At 37.9% G+C, this 20,938-nt stretch overlaps 1 protein-coding gene across 27 annotated transcripts in view; it reads right to left on the bottom strand.

Annotated features, from left to right (window-relative positions):
* NEB (nebulin) overlaps window positions 1-20,938 on the bottom strand; it is a 214,535-nt gene that overhangs the window by 76,186 nt on the left and 117,411 nt on the right. For all 27 annotated transcript variants that reach the window (XM_086718585.1, XM_086718590.1, XM_086718583.1 and 24 more), the window contains 17 exons: window positions 18,207-18,314; window positions 16,514-16,825; window positions 15,737-15,940; window positions 14,902-15,006; window positions 14,207-14,314; window positions 12,607-12,918; window positions 9,685-9,888; window positions 9,211-9,315; window positions 5,049-5,153; window positions 4,637-4,948; window positions 3,846-3,950; window positions 3,180-3,278; window positions 2,883-2,984; window positions 2,637-2,744; window positions 1,911-2,222; window positions 460-564; window positions 263-367 (listed from right to left, as the gene is read on the bottom strand). In XM_086718585.1, the coding sequence (XP_086574711.1) occupies window positions 263-367; window positions 460-564; window positions 1,911-2,222; window positions 2,637-2,744; window positions 2,883-2,984; window positions 3,180-3,278; window positions 3,846-3,950; window positions 4,637-4,948; window positions 5,049-5,153; window positions 9,211-9,315; window positions 9,685-9,888; window positions 12,607-12,918; window positions 14,207-14,314; window positions 14,902-15,006; window positions 15,737-15,940; window positions 16,514-16,825; window positions 18,207-18,314 (2,811 nt within the window). The remainder of the gene's footprint in view (window positions 1-262; window positions 368-459; window positions 565-1,910; window positions 2,223-2,636; window positions 2,745-2,882; window positions 2,985-3,179; window positions 3,279-3,845; window positions 3,951-4,636; window positions 4,949-5,048; window positions 5,154-9,210; window positions 9,316-9,684; window positions 9,889-12,606; window positions 12,919-14,206; window positions 14,315-14,901; window positions 15,007-15,736; window positions 15,941-16,513; window positions 16,826-18,206; window positions 18,315-20,938) is intronic.

Genomic DNA, 20,938 nt, shown 5'->3' on the forward strand with positions numbered 1-20,938 from the left:
CTAACCAACTGGTTGAATTTCAGCTCATCTTTAGCTAATATAGCAGAAAAATTTGGACAAGAATACAGATATTATCTAAAAGTGAGTAGAGTATACATTCTACTAGTGACTTTTCAGACATTCCCACCAAAGATGATCTTACAGTTTCCCACCCCAATGTTCATTTTCTTACAAGCAGTTATCTGGAGTTACGCAAATGCATTCAATGGTGGACAGCTAACTCCCCAGTCCATGTACCTCATTATACACAAAGCAAACTTACATCACTTTGATTGACTGAATTAATCTTCGCCAAAACAATCTCTGGAGTATCCTCTATACTTTTAAAGTTAGGATAGTTGTCAAGAGCATCTTTCTTATATTTTATCTGCAAGGAAACAGAGATGATTAAGGCTGGGTACCTATCCCCACACAGCAGGCAAGGGAGTCAGGCATTAGGTGAGAAAAGGCTCTGCGTACCTGATTCACCATTTCCTGGTTCTTAGTAACCCTCACATAGTCCACAGAATCCAGGGGGATCCAGCCAATGCCACGGAGCCACTCCAGGTCAGCTTTGTACACATTCTGAGAGCAGGAAGAGAGACAATGCAGGTATAAATGACTCAGACATAGGATTACAGACAGCAGATCAGAAACAACTTTTTCAGGAGCTTTTAAGGATTTATGTCTCATGGCTCTTGTCTCATTGATTCCATCATGATTTCATCTGTTTACCTGGGGAATATTTCTTGAGCCTGTTACTATGAGTGAGGTGCTGTGTTAGGTGCTTTGAGGGATAAGTATATAAAGGAATCTAGTGTAAACAGAAGTCATTTACAAGGTGAAGGGTGGTAAGTGCTGTAAGAGCAGAAACATTCAAGTGCTGTGGGAATTACGGCCAGGAAGCCATTATTTTCAGCAGTGAGCCTAAGGAAAGGTTTTACCAAGGAGAGTATAATTTCAGATGGACTTGTATTTGGTATTTAGAAATATGTGGGACATTTACACTATACAAAGGAAATTACACAAGTAAGTGCTCGTGTATTATAGAGTAGGGGGACACATCCCTCTGGCCAAGCCTAGCTCTCCTCTCCCCCACTCAGTGCCTGGATTCTCTTGGGCCACCTCATACCAAAGGAGCTGCTAATCTGGTTAAAGGTCCACAATAGTCACTCTGTTGTAGCAACAATGAGGTGGGATGTTCAAATTCAGCACCTGTGCTACAGGTGGTCCTTCACTTCTTGATTCTGATTTGGTAATGAGAATATCAGGCAGGGTTAGCTCCAGGGTATACCCAAGCATCACTTCAATGCGCTGTGTTTCTATTCCTTACAGACTGTTGGTGGTAGCTAGAGGTCTTGACTCAGGCTTCGGTGTCAGATGGCCTATGTCATGTATTCTCTACCCTAGCATTACCAAAGCTGTGCAGGAGGGATTCTGGGCCCTCCTGTGCCTCATTAGTACTTTGTTTCCTTTTTGTTTTGATTCTTTGCAAGCAAGTCCTTCATAAATGCCTGAAGGAGTGAAATGCTCACAAAGCAAGAATGGGGTGTTCCCAGGTCCTTGATTACACGATCATCCAATATTGTTAAAATCCCAACTCACTCTCCAGTCTCACCCCAAGCCAATTGTTATTCTAAATCAACTGATAACTTTTCAGGCAGATGTGAGATGTTGCTGATGGCAAAGATGATACAAAAACAAATTTTTTTATTTGACTTTGAAAGTTATTCAGAAATGCATAGTCAAGGCAAAGCTGTCAATCACTGCCCACGGTCTTTCTCTACTTCATATCCAGCCTTATTTCCCTTCTGGGAACAAACTCAATATTTATGGCTCAAAGTTTCCAAGACTGGTGCATCCAGAGTGCTGCTTATAATTCTCAGAGTACACCATATATTTCTAGACAATTAAGAAACAAAATCACTTACATCACTCTGTAGGTCATAGGCCTTCCTTGCCTGGATAACATCATTTTGATCAGGATGACATATCCATTGGTGCAGGTAATTACGGTAATCAATATCACTGACAAGTTCCTGCCCATGCTTGGCGGCCAACACCGACACCATGTCAGCAGGTATATTGATTTTGGCCTTTGTTTTATGATAGTCTTCTTTGTATAGTCTGTCATTCTGAATCTGGCCTGCGTGCTCAAACCAAACCAGTTTAGGATCATCTCTCATTGTTGGAACACCAACATAATGACCTCTTTGTTTTACATGTTCAGCTTTGTATTTCAGCTGGCAGGAGAGAAAATAGAGATTCCATCAGTTATGACAAGCACTCAAGGCAAAGGGGGCTGGAAACATCAGCATTCAGCCCCTCAGCCTTTTGTCAACTGCCTCACTGAGACTAAATAACAAAAAGCAGTGAAATAAATAGATATGAAGAAACAGCAATTTAAAAATAGAAAAAAAATATTTGTTTTCTAATTCTGCCTATATTTTATTTGAAAGCTTAGAGATTTTAAGGAAGCGGGGGAATAGAAGAAACAGTAAAGCATGCAAACAACAGCTTTTAAAGAAGCCAAAAACAAACTCCCAAAGCCTACAGGAAGGACTAGAAAGGAGCAGATACTCCAACCATCCCTAAGCCCGGCCAGGCCTGCTAAGCCAAGGAACACTCCAACGTGCACTCACATAAGGATAAATTACCTCGCTCTGAACATCACTAGAGTGATGGGCATGGACAAATGGCACCGCATCCGGAGGCAAAATGTAACCTGTAGCTTTTTGCCTCTCCCAACCTTCCTTGTAGAGATACTAAAAGACAGAGAGCCACAACAGAAGCTTAAGTAAGGAGTCACAATGAGGGATTGGTCATGTACATACATCTCCCACAGTTATATTATGGTCCTTTGTCTCCACACAAAGTACCAGGCATCTGGCTAAAATCCATACCTGGTCCAGAATCCGGGCTGCCTCCTGGGCAGTGTGCAGCAAGGGGGTTTCTGTGAGGGTGTACTTTGATTTGGTATCATTCCAATCTTTCCGGTATTTAATCTGGAAATGAGAGGCAAGAGGGTAAGTTACTTGATGTTAAGAAAATATAATGTTGTCCAAGCAAATGCAAGCATCATCTCAATGACTACAATCTGTATCTCAGACAATGATTGCACGCTGAGCTTAAGTAGGTGGAAAGCTTTGGATATGACATTTCACGACTGGGCAATTTTAGAACGACAGCCATGTACTTACATCATTTAGGATCTCACCACTTTGTTTTGCAGTCACATAATCAACTCTGTCATCCACAGGAGTAAAGTTGAGAGTTTCTATTTTCGTGCGGTATTTTTTCTATGGGAAAGAAAATATCTTTCAAACAGTTGTAGTTTCTGGTCCCGTCTGAGCTGAGAAAGAGATACTAGACTTAAGGGTTCTTCTCTACTAGAAGTGTAGAGTGCTATATTTGAATGGCACCTTCTTGGCAATTTGGCCTTTTTTCGTAGTCTTTTATTTTTTAACAACTGAGTGGTTTCTCACACCTCCCACAGATTTCTAAAGTAGCAGGTTTGCTTAGTTATCAAAGTCATGTAATACAATACTCTGTGTATCATGACACTCAATGTGTTTTTTTTCAACTGTGTAAACTTCTCCCAAGTGCGGTGTCATTGCTGACAAAAGAAGTTTTCCATTTACACAATTCCAAGCATCAGTGAGTGTACTGGACATTATATTATGGATGTGGCCCCATGATGAGATAGGGACAGTAGAGGATTGTTTTGGGACAAGATATTTCTGGCTTAAATGACAGCAATTGCAGTTATTAACATTGCTGATGGGGCATGACTTCATTTTGGCTTGTGTAATTTTTTCCAGTCTCCCAGGAAATGCACTAAATGGCCAGGTAAAATCTTGGAATACCTCACTGAAGATATCTGCAGCATGTTTGGCATGATTGTCAGAAACGGAATCAGTCGGCATCCACCCGATCCCACGTAACCATTCCAAGTCAGCCTTGTAGACAGCCTGTGGGAACAGAGCCATGTGATTTCAGCAACTCTGGTCATATGGTCCTATTTATTCTATCTATTGATTTGATGGAAAAATACAATATAAAGATGACATACTCAAGCAGCTGGGAGGGTAACATAAGTAAATTCATTGGGAGGTCAGGAGGTATGAAAAACGGGAGACATTTTTCCATTTAAAGGGGGTTAGCTTCAATTTGTCTCCAGTTATTATTGCTAGGGCGTAATGCATGTCCAGGAATTTGTTCTCTGATTTTTCTAAAGAAGTAGGGAATCCTAGATTTGTACCCCAAATTTCCTGATTTAAAAAACCTTGGCAACTTAATTCAAGATTTTTAAACACTATATCAACTGAAAAAAAGCCTACCTGTGCCTACATCCTTTCCACAGACTGCCAACGTTGTACCTTTGTTGCTACATAAATTCCACAAATAATATTTTCACAGTAGTTGTCTTTATACAGTCACACTTAAGATTTATAGTCACACAACCATATATTCCTTAATACAAAATCTACATCTTTCACAGCTTTGATGATTTTTGACACCATACTATATGATGTAACTAAAACCAAATTCTTGGCTGTATAAAGACAGGAAGCAGTGATATAAAATTTAATGACAAACTTTCTGGGAGTCATGGCAAAATGAGAAAAGAGCTCATGCTAAAATGTAGTCCACTCACATCGCTTTGCAGTTGGTAGGCTTTCTTGGCCTGAATCACATCGTTCTGGTCAGGCATGCACGTCCACTCGTGTAGGTAATTGCGATAATCAATGTCGCTGACCAGAGTCTGGCATTTTTTAGAGTGCAAGATGGAAAGCATGTCTGCAGGGCTTTGGAACTTAGTCTTCCATTTGGCCCAGTGCAGCCGGTACTCTCTTTCATTCTGAATCTTGCCAGCGATGAGGGCCCACCGGATCTTGTTGTCATCCCTGGCTGTGAGGGTACCCACGTAGTGTCCCTTCTGCTTCTCATGGTCAAGCTTGTATTTATACTGGAGATGGAAAAACAAAGCAGATGGGTCACAGTATGTGCTCTTGATGCACCTAGGATGTTTGCTTAAAAACTGAGAAGTTAAACAAGGCCACACTTACGTCACTGGCAATCTCCCTGGAGGCCTTGGCAGCCTGGATAGGGATGGCATCCAGCCGCACATCGCAGCTCATCTTCATTTCATCCCAACCTTCGCGGTAAATTTTCTGAAGACGAGAAAAAAATAAGGTATCATTTTGGATTCAAATGTACCAATAACTTCAGCGGCTCAAGTAGAATTAATATCAGAGCAGTACAGTTTTGAAGTCCCAGAATAGGTTGAAAAGAGGATAGGTAAAAGAATAATTCCGCACCACGCTACTGGAATACAAAATTGTGTATGGAGTCCAAAGATCTGGGCTTGACAAGAGTTGTTTCTTTTTAATTTAAATCATGGCCTCTATGTAGTTATTCATAGTTTATATAATAGTGTTTAGATGCTTCTTTTTTTTTTTTAGATGCTTCTTGTATCAGTAGCACTGGGATAAGGTTATGGTCAGACTTAATGAGAAATTACTGGGTTTCTTTAAGTTAATAATTCCAATTTATTTAATTTTAAAATTCAACTCAATTCTGTCATCTTCAGAATTATACACTTTTTATATTTGTGGGGAGGTTTTCCCAGGATGGTTTCTTAGATTTTTTCATGTAGTTGATGATGCATATTGTTTGGGAAAGTTAGATATTCCTTCTGAAGCACAATTGTATGTTAATAGCCATTAAAATTTTTTTTCATGTTTATTCATTTTTTAGAGAGAGAGGAGGGGAAGGGGCAGAGGGGAAGGGGCAGAGGGAGAGGGAGACACAGAACTCGAAGCAGGCTCCAGGCTCCATGCTGTCAGCACAGAGTCTGATGAGGGGCTTGAACCCATGAACCGTGAGATCATAACCTGAACCGAAGTCAGGGGCTTAACTGACTGAGCCATGCAGGTGCCCCAATAGCCATTTTTAAAATGCAGTGTGTTTTTATTTATACACAGAAATTAAGGTAGTGATTTACAGGTAACTTTTCAAATATATGTTCATATTTAAATGGACACACTCTGTGTTGATGACGTAAGACTCGAAAGTAACAGTAATTTAGGGGTGCCTGGGTGGCTCAGTTAGTTGAGTGTCTGACTTTGACTCAAGTCATGATCTCACGATTCGTGGGTTCAAGCCCCGCATTGGGCTCCGTGCTGATAGCTCGGAGCCTGGACCCTGCTTCAGATCCTGTGTCTCCCTCTCTCTCTGCTCCTCTCCTGCTCGCGCTCTCTCTCACTGTCTCAAAAATAAACATTAAAAAACAAGAAGTAACAGTAATCTAAATGTATAATTCAGAAATCACACCAATCAATGTGGAAGCTTTAAAAGTGCAGAAAGATGAATTTCAATTATTGACAGTTTCACGGGCTTTGCATATCTGAAATATGAGTGTAGACAAGTTTTGTATGAATTTTCATTCAAGTTTTTGTATGAATTTTGGGTAGGCCTATTTAACAATTGACTTTTATTTTTAGACAAAATAAAAGTGTTCTCCACATTTAAATGTAGAGTGTTCTCCCACATTTAAATGGAGAATATTTAATGCAAACTCATCATGTTATTTAGAATTTGTTTTTATTACATATGTTATACTGTTTTTAATTATGTATTAAATTTTTGTTTATGTGTTCAAATATATTTTTTATTTGAGTTAAAAAAAAAATCAGGGTTTGAGACCAAAACTTCGTCTACTAACTTTGAGACACGGATCAATTCCTCAATCACTTTAAGTCTCAACTTTCCCATCGGATAAAAACAAAATAGCACTATATATTTTATTCATGTGATTAGATTAAATGAGTTAATTTAACATGAATTTGCTGGTTACCTAGAAAATTATATACAAATATCTTGAAAAAGTTGTGCTTTCCAAATGATAGAAACAGTTTTAAGTATGACTTTTATCAAGATTATAGTAATAGTGACACCATGTTTTAAAAAAATGTACCTTTTGGTTAGCATTCACATGGGAGGTTTGATTTCCTCCAAAGCACAAGCCATTCTCATTAATGTCTTTTTACTTTTAATTTTAGAGAGAGAGCAAGAAAGTGTGTACAATCAGGGGTGAGGGGCAGAGGGGGAGCGAGAGAGAATCTTAAACAGGCTTAACATTCAACACAGAGCTCATTGCAGGGCTCGATCCAATGACACTGGGATTATGACTTGAGTGGAAATCAAGAATCAGATACTCAACTGACTGAGCCACACATGCGTCCTTCATTGTCTTAATATCGAATATCTAAATATCTGAAGTTTGTAACTTTTGGTATAGTTTCAAATACTACTCTTGCTTACATCGAGATATTAGCTGTAGGATTCTGATATTTCCAGCTAAGAAATATATCATACAAAAAAGAGCACATGAGACTTTCCCTGATTGTCCAGCCAAAGGTGCCTCTGTATGGAAAAGAAGAGGCTGAGGACTTTGTTTATGCTGCAGTTTGGTGATGAGAAAGCACTGCACCATAATACTATTCTTGTCTAAAAAAAAAAATGTATCAACGCCCTAAAATTCCATTTTCTTCCCATCTCTTGGAAAAAACTAGCTCCCAAGTGGCCCATTACAATAGAATTGATGGTGTGGTTTGGCATGTGGTGAGGAATCTTTTCTGGGCAGGTTCCTTCTCTCACAAAGATTTATTATTTTTTGAAAAATGTCAAGTTCCAAACCATGGTGAATGACATTAAGGTAGTATACTTCTTCTAGGGTCATACTTTTTCTACTCACAAGAAAGCTCTATGATCCATGAAGACAGTACCTTTCTTGAGATTTCTTAAAGTGTGTAGCTAGCCACTGAATTCTCTCATTTTATTAATTATACTCTTTAGTTCATTCTCTTCCTTTTTCCAGCCATAATGATTTATCCTGTAGGTAATGATAATTTTGCCTTTTTAAACCCAATATTTATCTCTTACTCTTATGTAATTATTTTGGCTTGAATGAGCTTACTCACTTAGCTAGAAATTCCAGCAAACATTAAATAATGGTGATGTCAATGAGCATCCTTGTTTCATCCCTAGCTTGAATGAGAAACTTAACTTACTGAGAATGAGTCTGGCTTTGATTTGAGATTTATTCTTTTAGTCACATCAAGAAGATAGTCATTTAACCTTATTTTATTAGGATTTTATTTTTAAAAATAATGGATATTAGATTTTGTCATATGCCTTTTCAAATCTATTAAAATAAAGATGTGATTTTCTCTTTTGTTCAGACACATTATTAGGTTCTGAATATGGAACCCCCCTGGCATTCCTGAATGAACCCTAATTATTTTTTCTCGTATCATATTCACATACTATTAAACTTTATTTGTTAATATTTAAGATTTTCTTCCCTATTGGTTTACAGTTTTCATTTGTGGAACTATCTTTGACAAGTTTTGGAAATTGTGATGGCTTTCCTTCTTTCATTGGGCTCTATTATAGTTTGATTATTTCTTAAAGGTCTGAAAGAATTCTATGAAATCATCTGGATGACCCTGACATCTGAGAGGAGGGAGGAGAGTCTTTAATAATCCTCTTAATTTCTTGTTATATGTTTTTTTTTCCCCTTGGGCTCATTTTGTTAATTTATAATTTCCTAGAAAATCCCCTACAGATCCAGGCTTTAAAATTAATATGTATAAAGTTTTGCAAGAATTCTTATAATTATTTTGTTCATCTGACTGTTGTTAATTCCCCTTTCTTGGTCATGTGTCTCTTCATTCTTCTTTAAACTTTCTGGTCCTTATTACCTTCTCCCTTTCTGTCATGTTGACACTGGCTCACCAGTAACTGGCCTTGCTGGGTGACTCAGAGCCAAGGATCTGCTCCTTTCCTCACTTTTTTTTTTTAAGTTTATTTTTTATTATGAGAGAGAGAGAGAGACAGAGAGAATGCAAACTGGGGGAGGGGCAGAGAGAGAGGAGAGAGAGAGAATTCCAAGCAGCTCCACACTGTCAGTGTCAGCTAGATGTGGGGCTCAAACCCACGAACTGTAAGATCATGACCTGAGCCAAAATCGAGAGTCAGAGGCTTAACCGACTGAGCCTCTCAGGTGCCCCCTGCTCCTTTCCTGGTCAAGGATTTATGTTAAGGAGTCTTCCCCATCCCCACCCAGTCAATCTTTTCTCCCCTGGCTATGAAGAGTTCCCTGGGGATATCATAGCACCAGCTGGTGAACTTATAAACAAAAAGGGAGTCTGTTGAGGTACTTACATTGCTCACATTAAGAGCATTGGCTCTAGCAAGATTAATTTCTGGAGTATCCGGCATTATGTGGACTGAAGTTTTATCCTTGTCCCAAACTTCTCTGTACTTTGGCTATGGAAAGACCCAACAATAACAAAATTACTTTGCAACTTATAATTTTGCGAGTTCCAGGGCACAACTTTCAACTTTTCTGATCTAAAATCTTTTCATATTAAGGAAAAAAAACTTCCAAAAGTCTTTCATATAAGTTACTCAAATTTAATATGAAATTGGTAATGGTACCAATTCATGATTACCTTTTATTAGTACTTTGAGTTTTTGTTTAAAGTTTATGAAAAATAATAAAACAGCCCTATCAACATTATGGATTAAAATCTTTGCTATCATCAACATCATTATCATACAAACAGATTGCCAAGTTAATTATTTATCATTTATGAGCATGATTTAATTTTAACACAGAGGGGAAAAGTGACTTACAATACTAATATTTTCAGCATTTGACTTAGCAAGGACAACTTCAGGTGTGTCGACAATACTTGTGTACTTGAGTTTCACCACAGGTGTCCGATAGACACTGTCTCGTAGGATCTCCTGGGCATTTTTGACTCTCAACACTTCAGGAGACCCTTCGGGCATCCAGCCGATGCCACGTAGCCACTCCAAGTCAGCCTTGTAGATGGCCTGGGAAAGAAAACAAAGTTAAGTAGAGGCAGTGTTTTTTTAATTGTGGTAAAGTAAGAAAGCAGTTTTATGTTATATTTTACCTTCCACAAACAATAATTAAAAATGAGCATTGACAGACATAATTCCTCAAATGCACAGCAGTATTCTGTTCTGCTTTGTTTTTTTGTAGCAGGGGCACTTTACACACTCTTAAAAAAGCAGAATGATGCAGAAGGAGCTCTCTGTCTGCGGGATGCATGGAAGATTTTGAGTTATATTTAAGTAACATCATACCAGCTCAGGTGGGCTTTAAAGCAATAATAATGGGCTATCCAGTAAGTTCTCCACACAGCAGCTGGAATGATCGTCATAAAGTTTACAAATCAAATCTGATGCACCACATGCATCCTATGGCTTCCCATTGGTCTTAGGACAAAGATCAAAGTCTTAACATGGACTAGAAGATGATGATAATCTAGCACCAGTCCTTACCAATTCTTCCAGTCTCGTCTTATATGTGCTTCCCTTTAACCTATGCATTATGACCCCAATGGACTTTTGGTTTCTTGTTTGTATACAGACCCCTTTGCATATGGTGGTCATTCTGCAGAGCCAACTCCTACTCTCCCTTTATATTCCCACTCACTCAGTACTTCCTTGGTAAGTTTTCCTCCTCACTTTTTCATAGCACCATGGATCACTCTTTCTCAGGCATCTGATTTTTTTCTGTTGATATTCTGTAGTTAACATCTGTTTCTTTGTTATCAGTATGAACTCCCTAATGTCTGGAACTTTGTCTTATTTCTTCCTCTTCATTCACTGTTGTATCTTTAGTGCTTAGCACAGTACTTGGCACATGGTGTATTTTAAAGGGATAATTAAGGATTCAGTCCCACTGTGGTAAATAAGAAGTTCCCCAAAAAATTAAAAATAGAAATATCATATGATCCAGCAATTCTACTACTGGGTGTTTACCCAAAGAAAATGAAAATGCAAGTTCAAAGACCTACGTGCACCCCTATGTTTACTGCAGCATTATCGACAATAGCCAAGGTATGGAAGTGATCAATAGATGGATTGATAACAAAGGTGTGGTAGGTGTGTGTGTGTTTGTGTGTGCATATGCATGTACACATGAAATTTTACTCAGGACAGAAAAAAAAACCATGGTCTTGCCATTTGTGACAACACATATGGACCTATTATGTTAAGTGAAATAAGTCAGACTGGGAAAGACAAATACCCCATGATTTTACTTACATGTAGAATCTAAATAACAAATGAATAAATAAGCAAACAAACAAAAAGCAGAAAGAGACCAATCAATACAAAAAACAAAAAAAAAACCCTAATGTTTTCAAGAAGGGAGGAAGGTGGGGGGATGGGTAAAAGGGGAATGGGAGACACAGGCTTCCAGTTATGGAATGAATAAGTCATAGGGATAAAAGGTACAGGATAGGGAATATAGTCAATGGTACTGAAATAGTGTTGTATGGTAACAGATCATAGCCACACTTCTGGTGAGTGTAGACTTGTTGAATCACTATGCTGTACCTCTAAAACTAATGTGACTTTATGTGTCAAGTATACTTCAATAAAAAAAAATAAAGGAATTCAATCCCTGGTTCCACAGTTTTGATCTCAGTTGTTTTTTCTTTCTTCCATTTCCAAGATAGCACCTCCCTTTGAATTGGGATTTGCATTTTCTTGGTTATTCAAACCTGTTTTTTCAGCTATAGATAAGTGGTTAACTAGAAAAAATTGCTCTATGTTAAGCACCGGTTATTAATTTCATAAAAAAATCATTCTGTTTTTCAGAAATGGTATTTAAATAACCAGTTAATAGGATACAAATATCAGGATAAAAAAGGTAGTAAGAGGAGTGAAAATGCAGTAAAATTTCTATCTTAATGAAGGACATTGTATATTTTAGTGTTTAAAGTATGATGGATACCCAAAATTCAGAAGGATTCTCAAAAAGGATTACATATAGATTTTGAAGTTTGCCTTCCTCATCCTTTAGGAACTTGATTCATATGCATTCCATTATATGCTAATGTTATTCAGGTTAATGGAGAGACTGAATTTCTCTAGAAACTGGCCTAAATTGACCAGTTGGCAATTCATTTCAAGTGATGGATACACTTTTCTATAACAAATTCATTCATCATGAAAGCATCCCTTGAAGCTTATGGGAATCAAGTTCAAATAATTTAAAGAAGGCATTCATTCTACATAAGAAATTAATACCCTAATGGAATCCATGATTTCTATAAGATTGGATGAGCAGAAAATATGAATCGAAAAATACTTTAAGTAGACTAATGAAACACCATATTGTGAAGAACACTGAATTAAGGAAACTAATGAGTTTGGAATACACTGCTAACCTTTAAAATTAATTTCAAGGAAGTAGCCCTGTCATTCAATGAAGGACCATAGGAATTCTTATGTTTAGGAAACTACAGACACAGCATATATTAAGGAATCTATAGAAAAAATCTGATAGCACCACTAAAAGAAAGAAAGAAAAAACACTTTCTGAATAAGACCAGCAGTAAGGAAGGCAATCAGTAAACTTGGTAAGATGTTAAAGAGATGCTCATGTAAGGAGAGTTGCATTTTCCTGAGTCCTAGGAGGAATGACCAGGCAAAGCTCTGGAAGGTTTTCTCCCTGGGAAACAGCTCATTCCTCAGGCACCTCAGTTGGTACTCTGTGCACAAGCAACAACTTACATCACTCTGCAGGTCGTAGGCTTTCCTGGCTTGGATCACATCATTCTGGTCGGGAAAGCAAGACCAGTGGTGCAGGTAATGGCGGTAATCCACATCACTTGCTAATGCCTGGCCTTCTTTGGCAGCACTGATGGACACCATGTCTGCCGGGATGGAGATCTTGGCCTTGTTGTCATTGTAGGCCTTTTTGTACAGCCTGTCATTCTGCATCTTTAACACTTTTGCTGCCCAAACCAGTTTAGGGTCTTCTTTGGCAGTGCGACATCCAATGTAATGACCTTTCTGTTTCTCATAAGTAGTTTTGTATAGATACTGGTGTATGTGAACAGAAGAAAGAAGAATTATTTTTCCAAACTCACTTTTTCTAAACAGCCTGCTCAAAATAACTCTATCTCCCTTAGATGAGCCTTTTATGGGCCCTGTTTTTAAGTCCATACTGTAAGTTTTATGATTCTTAACACATTGCTTTGTCTATGTCTACATGCATGAAAACATTGTGAGCACCTCGAAGGCAAGAACTGTGCTTCTGGATTATTCCCAGTATAGGCTTATGTGGTGTTTCCCAAACTTCAGTCACTGTCTACCTCCTTCCCAGGCGTTTTGCCACAATCAGTTACTATCAGTACTTCCTACTTTAGTCTATCAACTAGATTCTTTGTTTAAATAAATTTAAAGTGTGAACTTTAAAATATTTTTGTTCTAAAATTTATCATTCTATGTAAATGGGGAAAATCAATACTTTTCTAGCACACATCAAATCATAACTTTTAAAAAATGCTTATCCATCAACTGCATAAAATTATTACAGGAACAACTTATGTATGCTGCACTTCAAGAGACAACAGAATTCTGGGGCTTCTGGGTGGCTCAGTCAGTTGAGCCTCGAACTTCGGGCTCAGGTCATGATCTCACAGTCTGTGAGTTAGAGCCCTACATTGGGCTTGCTGCTGTCAGCACACAGCCCCCTTCAGATCCTCTGTCCCCCTCTCTTTCTGCCCCTCCCCTGCTTGCATTCTCTCAAAAATAAACATTAAAAAAACCCTCAGAATTACTTTTATCCATTGAATTTTTATAACTGCTTGTAAATTAAATAATATTGACAAGATGCTGAAAAGAAAATAAAAATCTGTTCTTTTTTTTTTTTTTTTTTTAATTTTTTTTTTTTCAACTTTTATTTTATTTTTGGGACAGAGAGAGACAGAGCATGAACGGGGGAGGGGCAGAGAGAGAGGGAGACACAGAATCGGAAACAGGCTCCAGGCTCTGAGCCATCAGCCCAGAGCCTGACGCGGGGCTCGAACCCACGGACCGCGAGATCGTGACCTGGCTGAAGTCGGACGCTTAACCGACTGCGCCACCCAGGCGCCCCAAAAATCTGTTCTTAAACATAAGGAGAGCCAAGCCCTGATGCAAAAGCATCACCAAACTGTTGTAAAAGTTATTCCTGAATTTGAGATGTTAAAACAAGACACTAATCACGATGATCTCTATTCTACTTAAGTATAATTCCTTCGCAAATAAATTAAAGATTAGACAAGTATTAATTTCTCGTGTGCTGTCTGTTAGCGTTGGTTAAGTCTGTGAAAGGAGTAGCTCTTACATCACTGGCGATATCCCTGGAAGCTCTGGCGTGCTGAATTGGAATGGCATCTTCTCGCAGGTCATAACCCGTCATCTTGACGTCTTCCCACGCTTGCTTATATTGTTTCTGCAAATGGAGATTGCAATGCCACAGTTAATCTGAAGAGGGAGCCACTGAGTCAGCATTCCTGATGTGTTTAAGAGAATATGTTAAGTTACGCTGAAAATTAGTCTCCCCTTAAAATTTATAAAATAGGCTGGTTTCATACTGAAATTAAGTGCCAGTAATTAATGAAATTAATTAAAATTCATTTTTTTTAAAGAAAGTAATTTAGGAGACAGTAAATCATGTGAAAATGAGAAAATATATATATATCATTTTGCTTTAAGAGGAAAAATCAATGATGGGCCACTACAAAGAGAACCAAATATTACTATACTTGCATGTATATGTTTTTATGTTGTTTTTGGTGAAACTAGTGCATTTTTCCTTCCAAAAAAGATAAGGACACACATCTCTATTTATAAACACATGCATACACATACGAGTGCATTTGCATGTGTGTGTGCACACAGAGCACTTATCGTTAAAGACTAGAAATAAAAGGAATGGTAGGGAAATGCCTTTTGCTTAACTCCCTCTGGAGCGTATCAATTTAAGTTTCAGTTAGGCCAAAAATATTGTGTAAAGCAAATGGATGTATAGTTCCTTACATCACTGATCTGCATGGCATTGATTTTGGACTGCAGCATCACTGGAGTGTCAGCCGGCACATTCACATTTGCCTTCTCTCTTTCCCAGGCATCACGATACAATGGCTGGTAAAAATGAAAAACAAAGGGTGGGTGATAAGTAAATAAGTCCATTACTACGTGAATAAATTATAGGTACAATTAAAGGTTCTCCTTGGATGTTCTCAGGTAAAAACATAGATCACATTTTGTTTTCATTGTGTTTTTATTTAAAAGATGCCAGTAGTGACTTCAACAAGAATATATTCTTGTGTGATATGATATAAATGGAAAATGAGTCAGAAACCTGGTAGTAAAATGATCCTTTCCCATTAATTCACATGTAATTACCAGGCAGGTAAACCCACAATGCAGGTAACTATGAACATCCACATTGCTAATCAAGTTCTGGCTTTCTTGGCCCAAATAACTTTGATAATATCTAATATTGGGGCCACCCCCTGGACTTTTCAACTTACCTCATGATTAAAAATAAAAAGGTGGCAGTGATCATGGTATTAACTGGTGGACTTGTATTACAAGCAAGACCTCAAAATGTATTCAGAGTGTGTTATCAGAGTCTGTGGGGTATGAAGATGTCTACCACACTTATGTTAACCAAAGAGTTATCTAAATAAATGAAATGTGGATACTGTTAATTGATCGACTATATGAAATTCTATCTGGATACATAAATGTTCAAGGTTCTAATGCTGGCATTAGCAATTTAAAGTTCACAATTAGAGACTTCTAATTAATTAAAGTTCACAATTGAGACTTCTCCACTATGTCTGAATGTATCATCAGCCCGGCTTACCTCACTGATTTGTACAGCATTGATCTTTGCCTGGATGACTTCAGGGGTATCAACAATGCTGGTAAATTTGAGGGCCTCAGGCCTTATACGATACAGCCTCTCATTCAGGAGATTCTGGGCATTCTTCACTCTCATCACTTCCACAGAACCCTCTGGCAACCATCCTATACCCTTCATCCATTCCAGGTCTGATTTGTACACGTTCTACATGAAGGAGAGAACCACAGAAGGCAGAAGAGTCAAATCTTCCCACACGAACACAATGCCAGTGGGCCACACACTACCTCTAATCAGCTGGGTGGCCAATCCCATGAAACAGAAGGATCAACACTAATTGTTAATATTTGGGTGTTACATCCCGGGCACACATTTCTGGGAGAAGTTCACCATATCCTACAGGAATTGGAACAGGACTGACAAATGACACTTGTAGAATGACAGATAGCAATGGCACTTGATTTTGTTTTTATATAAGGTTGAGCTTCTGTGCTCACCATTTGAAATCTGCCATTTTGGTACTACTAGAATAACATCTGTAGGAATTTGGGAGATAAAGGTCTTTAGATGCATATATAATGAGGAAAAAATATATACTTGCTACATGAAAAGGAATCCTCTGTAAGATAGAGAATGTTCAAAATAACTCTACTACCATGAAAGGTACAGATTAAGTTAGGCTCTATTAGGATTACCACTTAAATTATGTCCCTAGGGAACACACTGTGATGATATACAGAGACAAATATCTCCCCAAGAGTCTGCTGATAATATACGCACATCGCTCTGCAGTTCGTAGGCCTTCTTAGCCTGGATCACATCATTCTGATCTGGCAAACATGTCCACTGGTGCAGATAATTGCGATAATCAACATCGCTAACCAGGACCTGGCATTTCTTGGCCTGAACAATCGACATCATGTCCAATGGCGTATTGTGAATTCCTTTAGACTTCTCATAAGCTTTCTTGTATTCTCTGTCACTCTGGATCTTGGCAGCATGTATAGACCAGACCAATTTGGGGTCATCTTGTAGGGTGCGGAAACCCACATGGTGGCCCAATTGCTTACGGTATCCTTCTTTGTATTTGTACTAAAGTTGTGAAAAAACAGACAAAAAAAATATGAAAATAATGTAGTAAGAGGACTTTTCATTAAATATTTTCAGAATATTTTCCCTGCCTTAATGTAAATTGGCTCAACATTGGCAGTCATTACATATTTCAGTAAGGAGATAGTTTCATAGAGAATATGAGTAAATCAGGAGGGAAGTAGCATGGTAAATGAGAGTAATTACAAAAAATTATAGCTAACATTTACCGAGCAATTACTAAATGCCCAATACTATTATGAGTGCTTCAAATGTATAGGTTGATTCTTGTGAAATTGCTGAATTTTTTAGTTAAAATAGTTGAGTAGTAACAACTATCATCTCAATCTTCACAACATCTCTGTGAAGTGGATACTATTATTATCACACATTTCAGATGTGGAATATAAGACAGTAGGTGTAATCATGGTCCCCAAGGTTTCCTAGAAAGTGGGATGTTAAGTCAGATCGTCCCCCAAGAGCACTGAGAGTACCTCAGTAGGAAAAAGTCATTTGTGTGATTTTGGAGACAGATAAAGCAAAAGGTGCATATTTCAGGAATGGAAAGCGAGGTCATTGGTGTGAATCAGACGACAACAAAAGGCCTGTAGGCAAGAGTTTCCATCTTGTCCACACTTGTCCTAAGTTTCTTAGGACTAGAGTAAGATAGCATCTGTTTCTTTTCTATATTTGGATAACATAGAAAAGTTTGGATAAAAGGGAGAGAAAGAGAACTGGGAATAAGGCAGATACTATAGATTGGCTATTGTGTTTAGAGTTAAAATTGAAAAATAAGAAGGAACAGGTAGATATGGGAGATAAAAAATAGAGCACAACCCAGAGAAAGAGCACAGGGTTGCTTAAAGATTTGGAGCTGGGAGTGGGGGGAAGGGGCTTGGTAGGATAATTATTTTAAGTTTTTACATTACTATTAAATAAATTTCACAAGGTTACTGAGAGCATTATACATAAACCTTCAGTATAAAATCTTATATATAAGGTGCGATTTCAGTCTTAACTCTTATGTGAAACTTTCACCTGTTATCTACATTTATAGATAATGTCATAAATATTTGGGAGATAAAATGATACTGGTCAACAATCAGATGTAATGAATTCTCCCAAGAATTCTGCATAGTCTCTTTGTGTTATTTTACATCCACTCAGAAACAACTTAGAAATCATTTATACATATACCTACCTCATCTATACTAACCTTAATGTGCTTCATTCCATTTTAATGGTTTTAAATAGGGTAAGTCTTTAGTGCAAAAAAAAAAAATGCAATTGTTTGCATAGATTTTTTAAACCCCCCAAATTCTTGAAAAATACTCTCCCTATTTGTTGTAAGAAGAAAAAAAACCACAAGGAAATAAAACCGTACCTCACTGGCAATATCTCTGGAGGCTTTGGCCTGTTTGATTTCAATGGCGTCTGCTCTTAAGTCATAGCCTTTCTGTTTGGCCTCATTCCAGTCTTTTTGGTAAAGATTCTATTGAGGAGAAACACAGGTTTGTTTACAAGAATTGAAAATAAGTGAATATATTCAAAGTACTCAGAATAAGATTCATAAGACATAATGTAAGTAAAGACAGCATAGACAAAACATTTTTCTTTAATTTAATTTAATTTCATTTTTATTATTTATTTATTTATTTATTTATTAAATATGAAATTTATTGTCAAATTGGTTTCCATACAACACCCAGTGCTCATCCCAACCGGTGTCCTCCTCAATACCCATCACCCACCCTCCCCTCCCTCCCACCCCCATTAACCCTCAGTCTGTTCTCAGTTTTTAAGAGTCCCTTATGTTTTGGCTCCCTCCCTCTCTAACCTCTTTTTTTTTTTTTTTCCTTCCCCTCCCCCATGGTCTTCTGTTAAGTTTCTTAGGATCCACATAAGAGTGAAAACATACGGTATCTGTCTTTGTCTGTATGACTTATTTCACTTAGCATAACACTCTCCAGTTCCATCCACGTTGCTACAAAAGGCCAGGTTTCATTCTTTCTCATTGCCACGTAATATTCCATTGTGTATATAAACCACAATTTCTTTATCCATTTATCAGTTGATGGACATTTAGGCTCTTTCCATAATTTGGCTATTGTTGAAAGTGCTGCTATAAACATTGGGGTACAAGTGCCCCTATGCATCAGCACTCCCGTATCCCTTGGGTAAATTCCTAGCAGTGCTATTGCTGGGTCATAGGGTAGATCTATTTTTAATTTTGTCAGGAACCTCCACACTGTTTTCTAGAGCGGCTGCACCAGTTTGCATTCCCACCAACAATGCAAGAGGGTTCCCGTTTCTTCACATCCTCTCCAGCATCTATAGTCTCCTGATTTGTTCATTTTGGCCACTCTGACTGGCATGAGGTGATATCTGAGTGTGGTTTTGATTTGTATTTCCCTGATGAGGAGTGACATTGAGCATCTTTTCATGTGCCTGTTGGCCATCTGGATGTCTTCTTTACAGAAGTGTCTATTCATGTCTTCTGCCCATTTCTTCACTGGGTTATTTGTTTTTCGAGTGTGGAGTTTGGTGAGCTCTTTATAGATTTTGGATACTAGCCCTTTGTCCGATATGTCATTTGCAAATATCTTTTCCCATTCCGTTGGTTGCCTTTTAGTTTTGTTGATTGTTTCCTTTGCAGTGCAGAAGCTTTTTATCTTCATGAGATCCCAATAGTTCATTTTTGCTTTTAATTCCCTTGCCTTTGGGGATGTGTCAAGTAAGAAATTGCTGCGGCTGAGGTCAGAGAGGATTTTCCCTGCTTTCTCCTGTAGGGTTTTGATGGTTTCCTTTCTCTCATTCAGGTCCTTCATCCATTTTGAGTTTATTTTTGTGAATGGTGTGAGAAAGTGGTCTAGTTTCAACCTTCTGCATGTTGCTGTCCAGTTCTCCCAGCACCATTTGTTAAAGAGATTGTCTTTTTTCCATTGGATATTCTTTCCTGCTTTGTTGAAGATTAGTTGGCCATACTTTTGTGGATCTAATTCTGGGGTTTCTATTCTATTCCATTGGTCTATGTGTCTGTTTTTGTGCCAATATCATGCTGTCTTGATGATGACAGCTTTGTAGTAGAGGCTAAAGTCTGGGATTATGATGCCTCCTGCTTTGGTCTTCTTCCTCAAAATTACTTTGGCTATTCGGGGCCTTCTGTGGTTTGATACAAATTTTAGGATTGCTTGTTCTAGCTTCAAGGAGAATGCTGGTGCAATTTTGATTGGGATTGCCTTGAATGTGTAGATAGCTTCGGGTAGTATTGACATTTTAACAATATTTATTCTTCCAATCCATGAGCACAGAATGGTTTTCCATTTCTTTATATCTTCTTCAATTTCCTTCATAAGGTTTCTATAGTTTTCAGCATACAGATCTTTTACACCTTTGGTTAGGTTTATTCCTAGGTATTTTATGCTTCTTGGTGCAATTGTGAATGGGATCCATTTCTTTGTCTTTCTGTTGGTTCATTATTAGCGTATAAGAATGCAACTGATTTCTGTACATTGATTTTGTATCCTGTGACTTTGCTGAATTCATGTATCAGTTCTAGCAGACTTTTGGTGGAGTCTATTGAGTTTTCCATGTATAATATCCTGTCATCTGCAAAAAGTGAAAGCTTGACTTCATCATCGCCAATTTTGATGCTTTCGATTTCCTTTTGTTGTCTGATTGCTGATGCTAGCACTTCCAACACTATGTTAAACAACAGCGGTGAGAGTGGACATCCTTGTCGTGTTCCTGATCTCAGGGAGAAAGCTCTCACTTTTTCCCCATTGAGGATGATATTAGCTGTGGGCTTTTCATAAATGGCTTTTACGACATTTAAGTATGTTCCTTCTATCCCGACTTTCTCGAGGGTTTTTATTAAGATGCTGAATTTTGTCAAATGCTTTATCTGCATCGATTGACAGGATCATATGGTTCTTATCTTTTCTTTTATTAATGTGATGTATCACATTGATTGATTTGCTAATATTGAACCAGCCCTGCAGCCCAGGAATGAATCAAACTTGATCATGGTGTATAATTCTTTTTATATGCTGTTGAATTCGATTTGCTAGTATCTTTTTTTTTTTTTTTAATTTTTTTTTTCAACGTTTATTTATT

This window comes from Puma concolor, chromosome C1 (assembly GCF_028749965.1).
Source record: "Puma concolor isolate L17-30 chromosome C1, mPumCon1.1.hap2, whole genome shotgun sequence".
Lineage (NCBI taxonomy): Eukaryota > Metazoa > Chordata > Mammalia > Carnivora > Felidae > Puma > Puma concolor.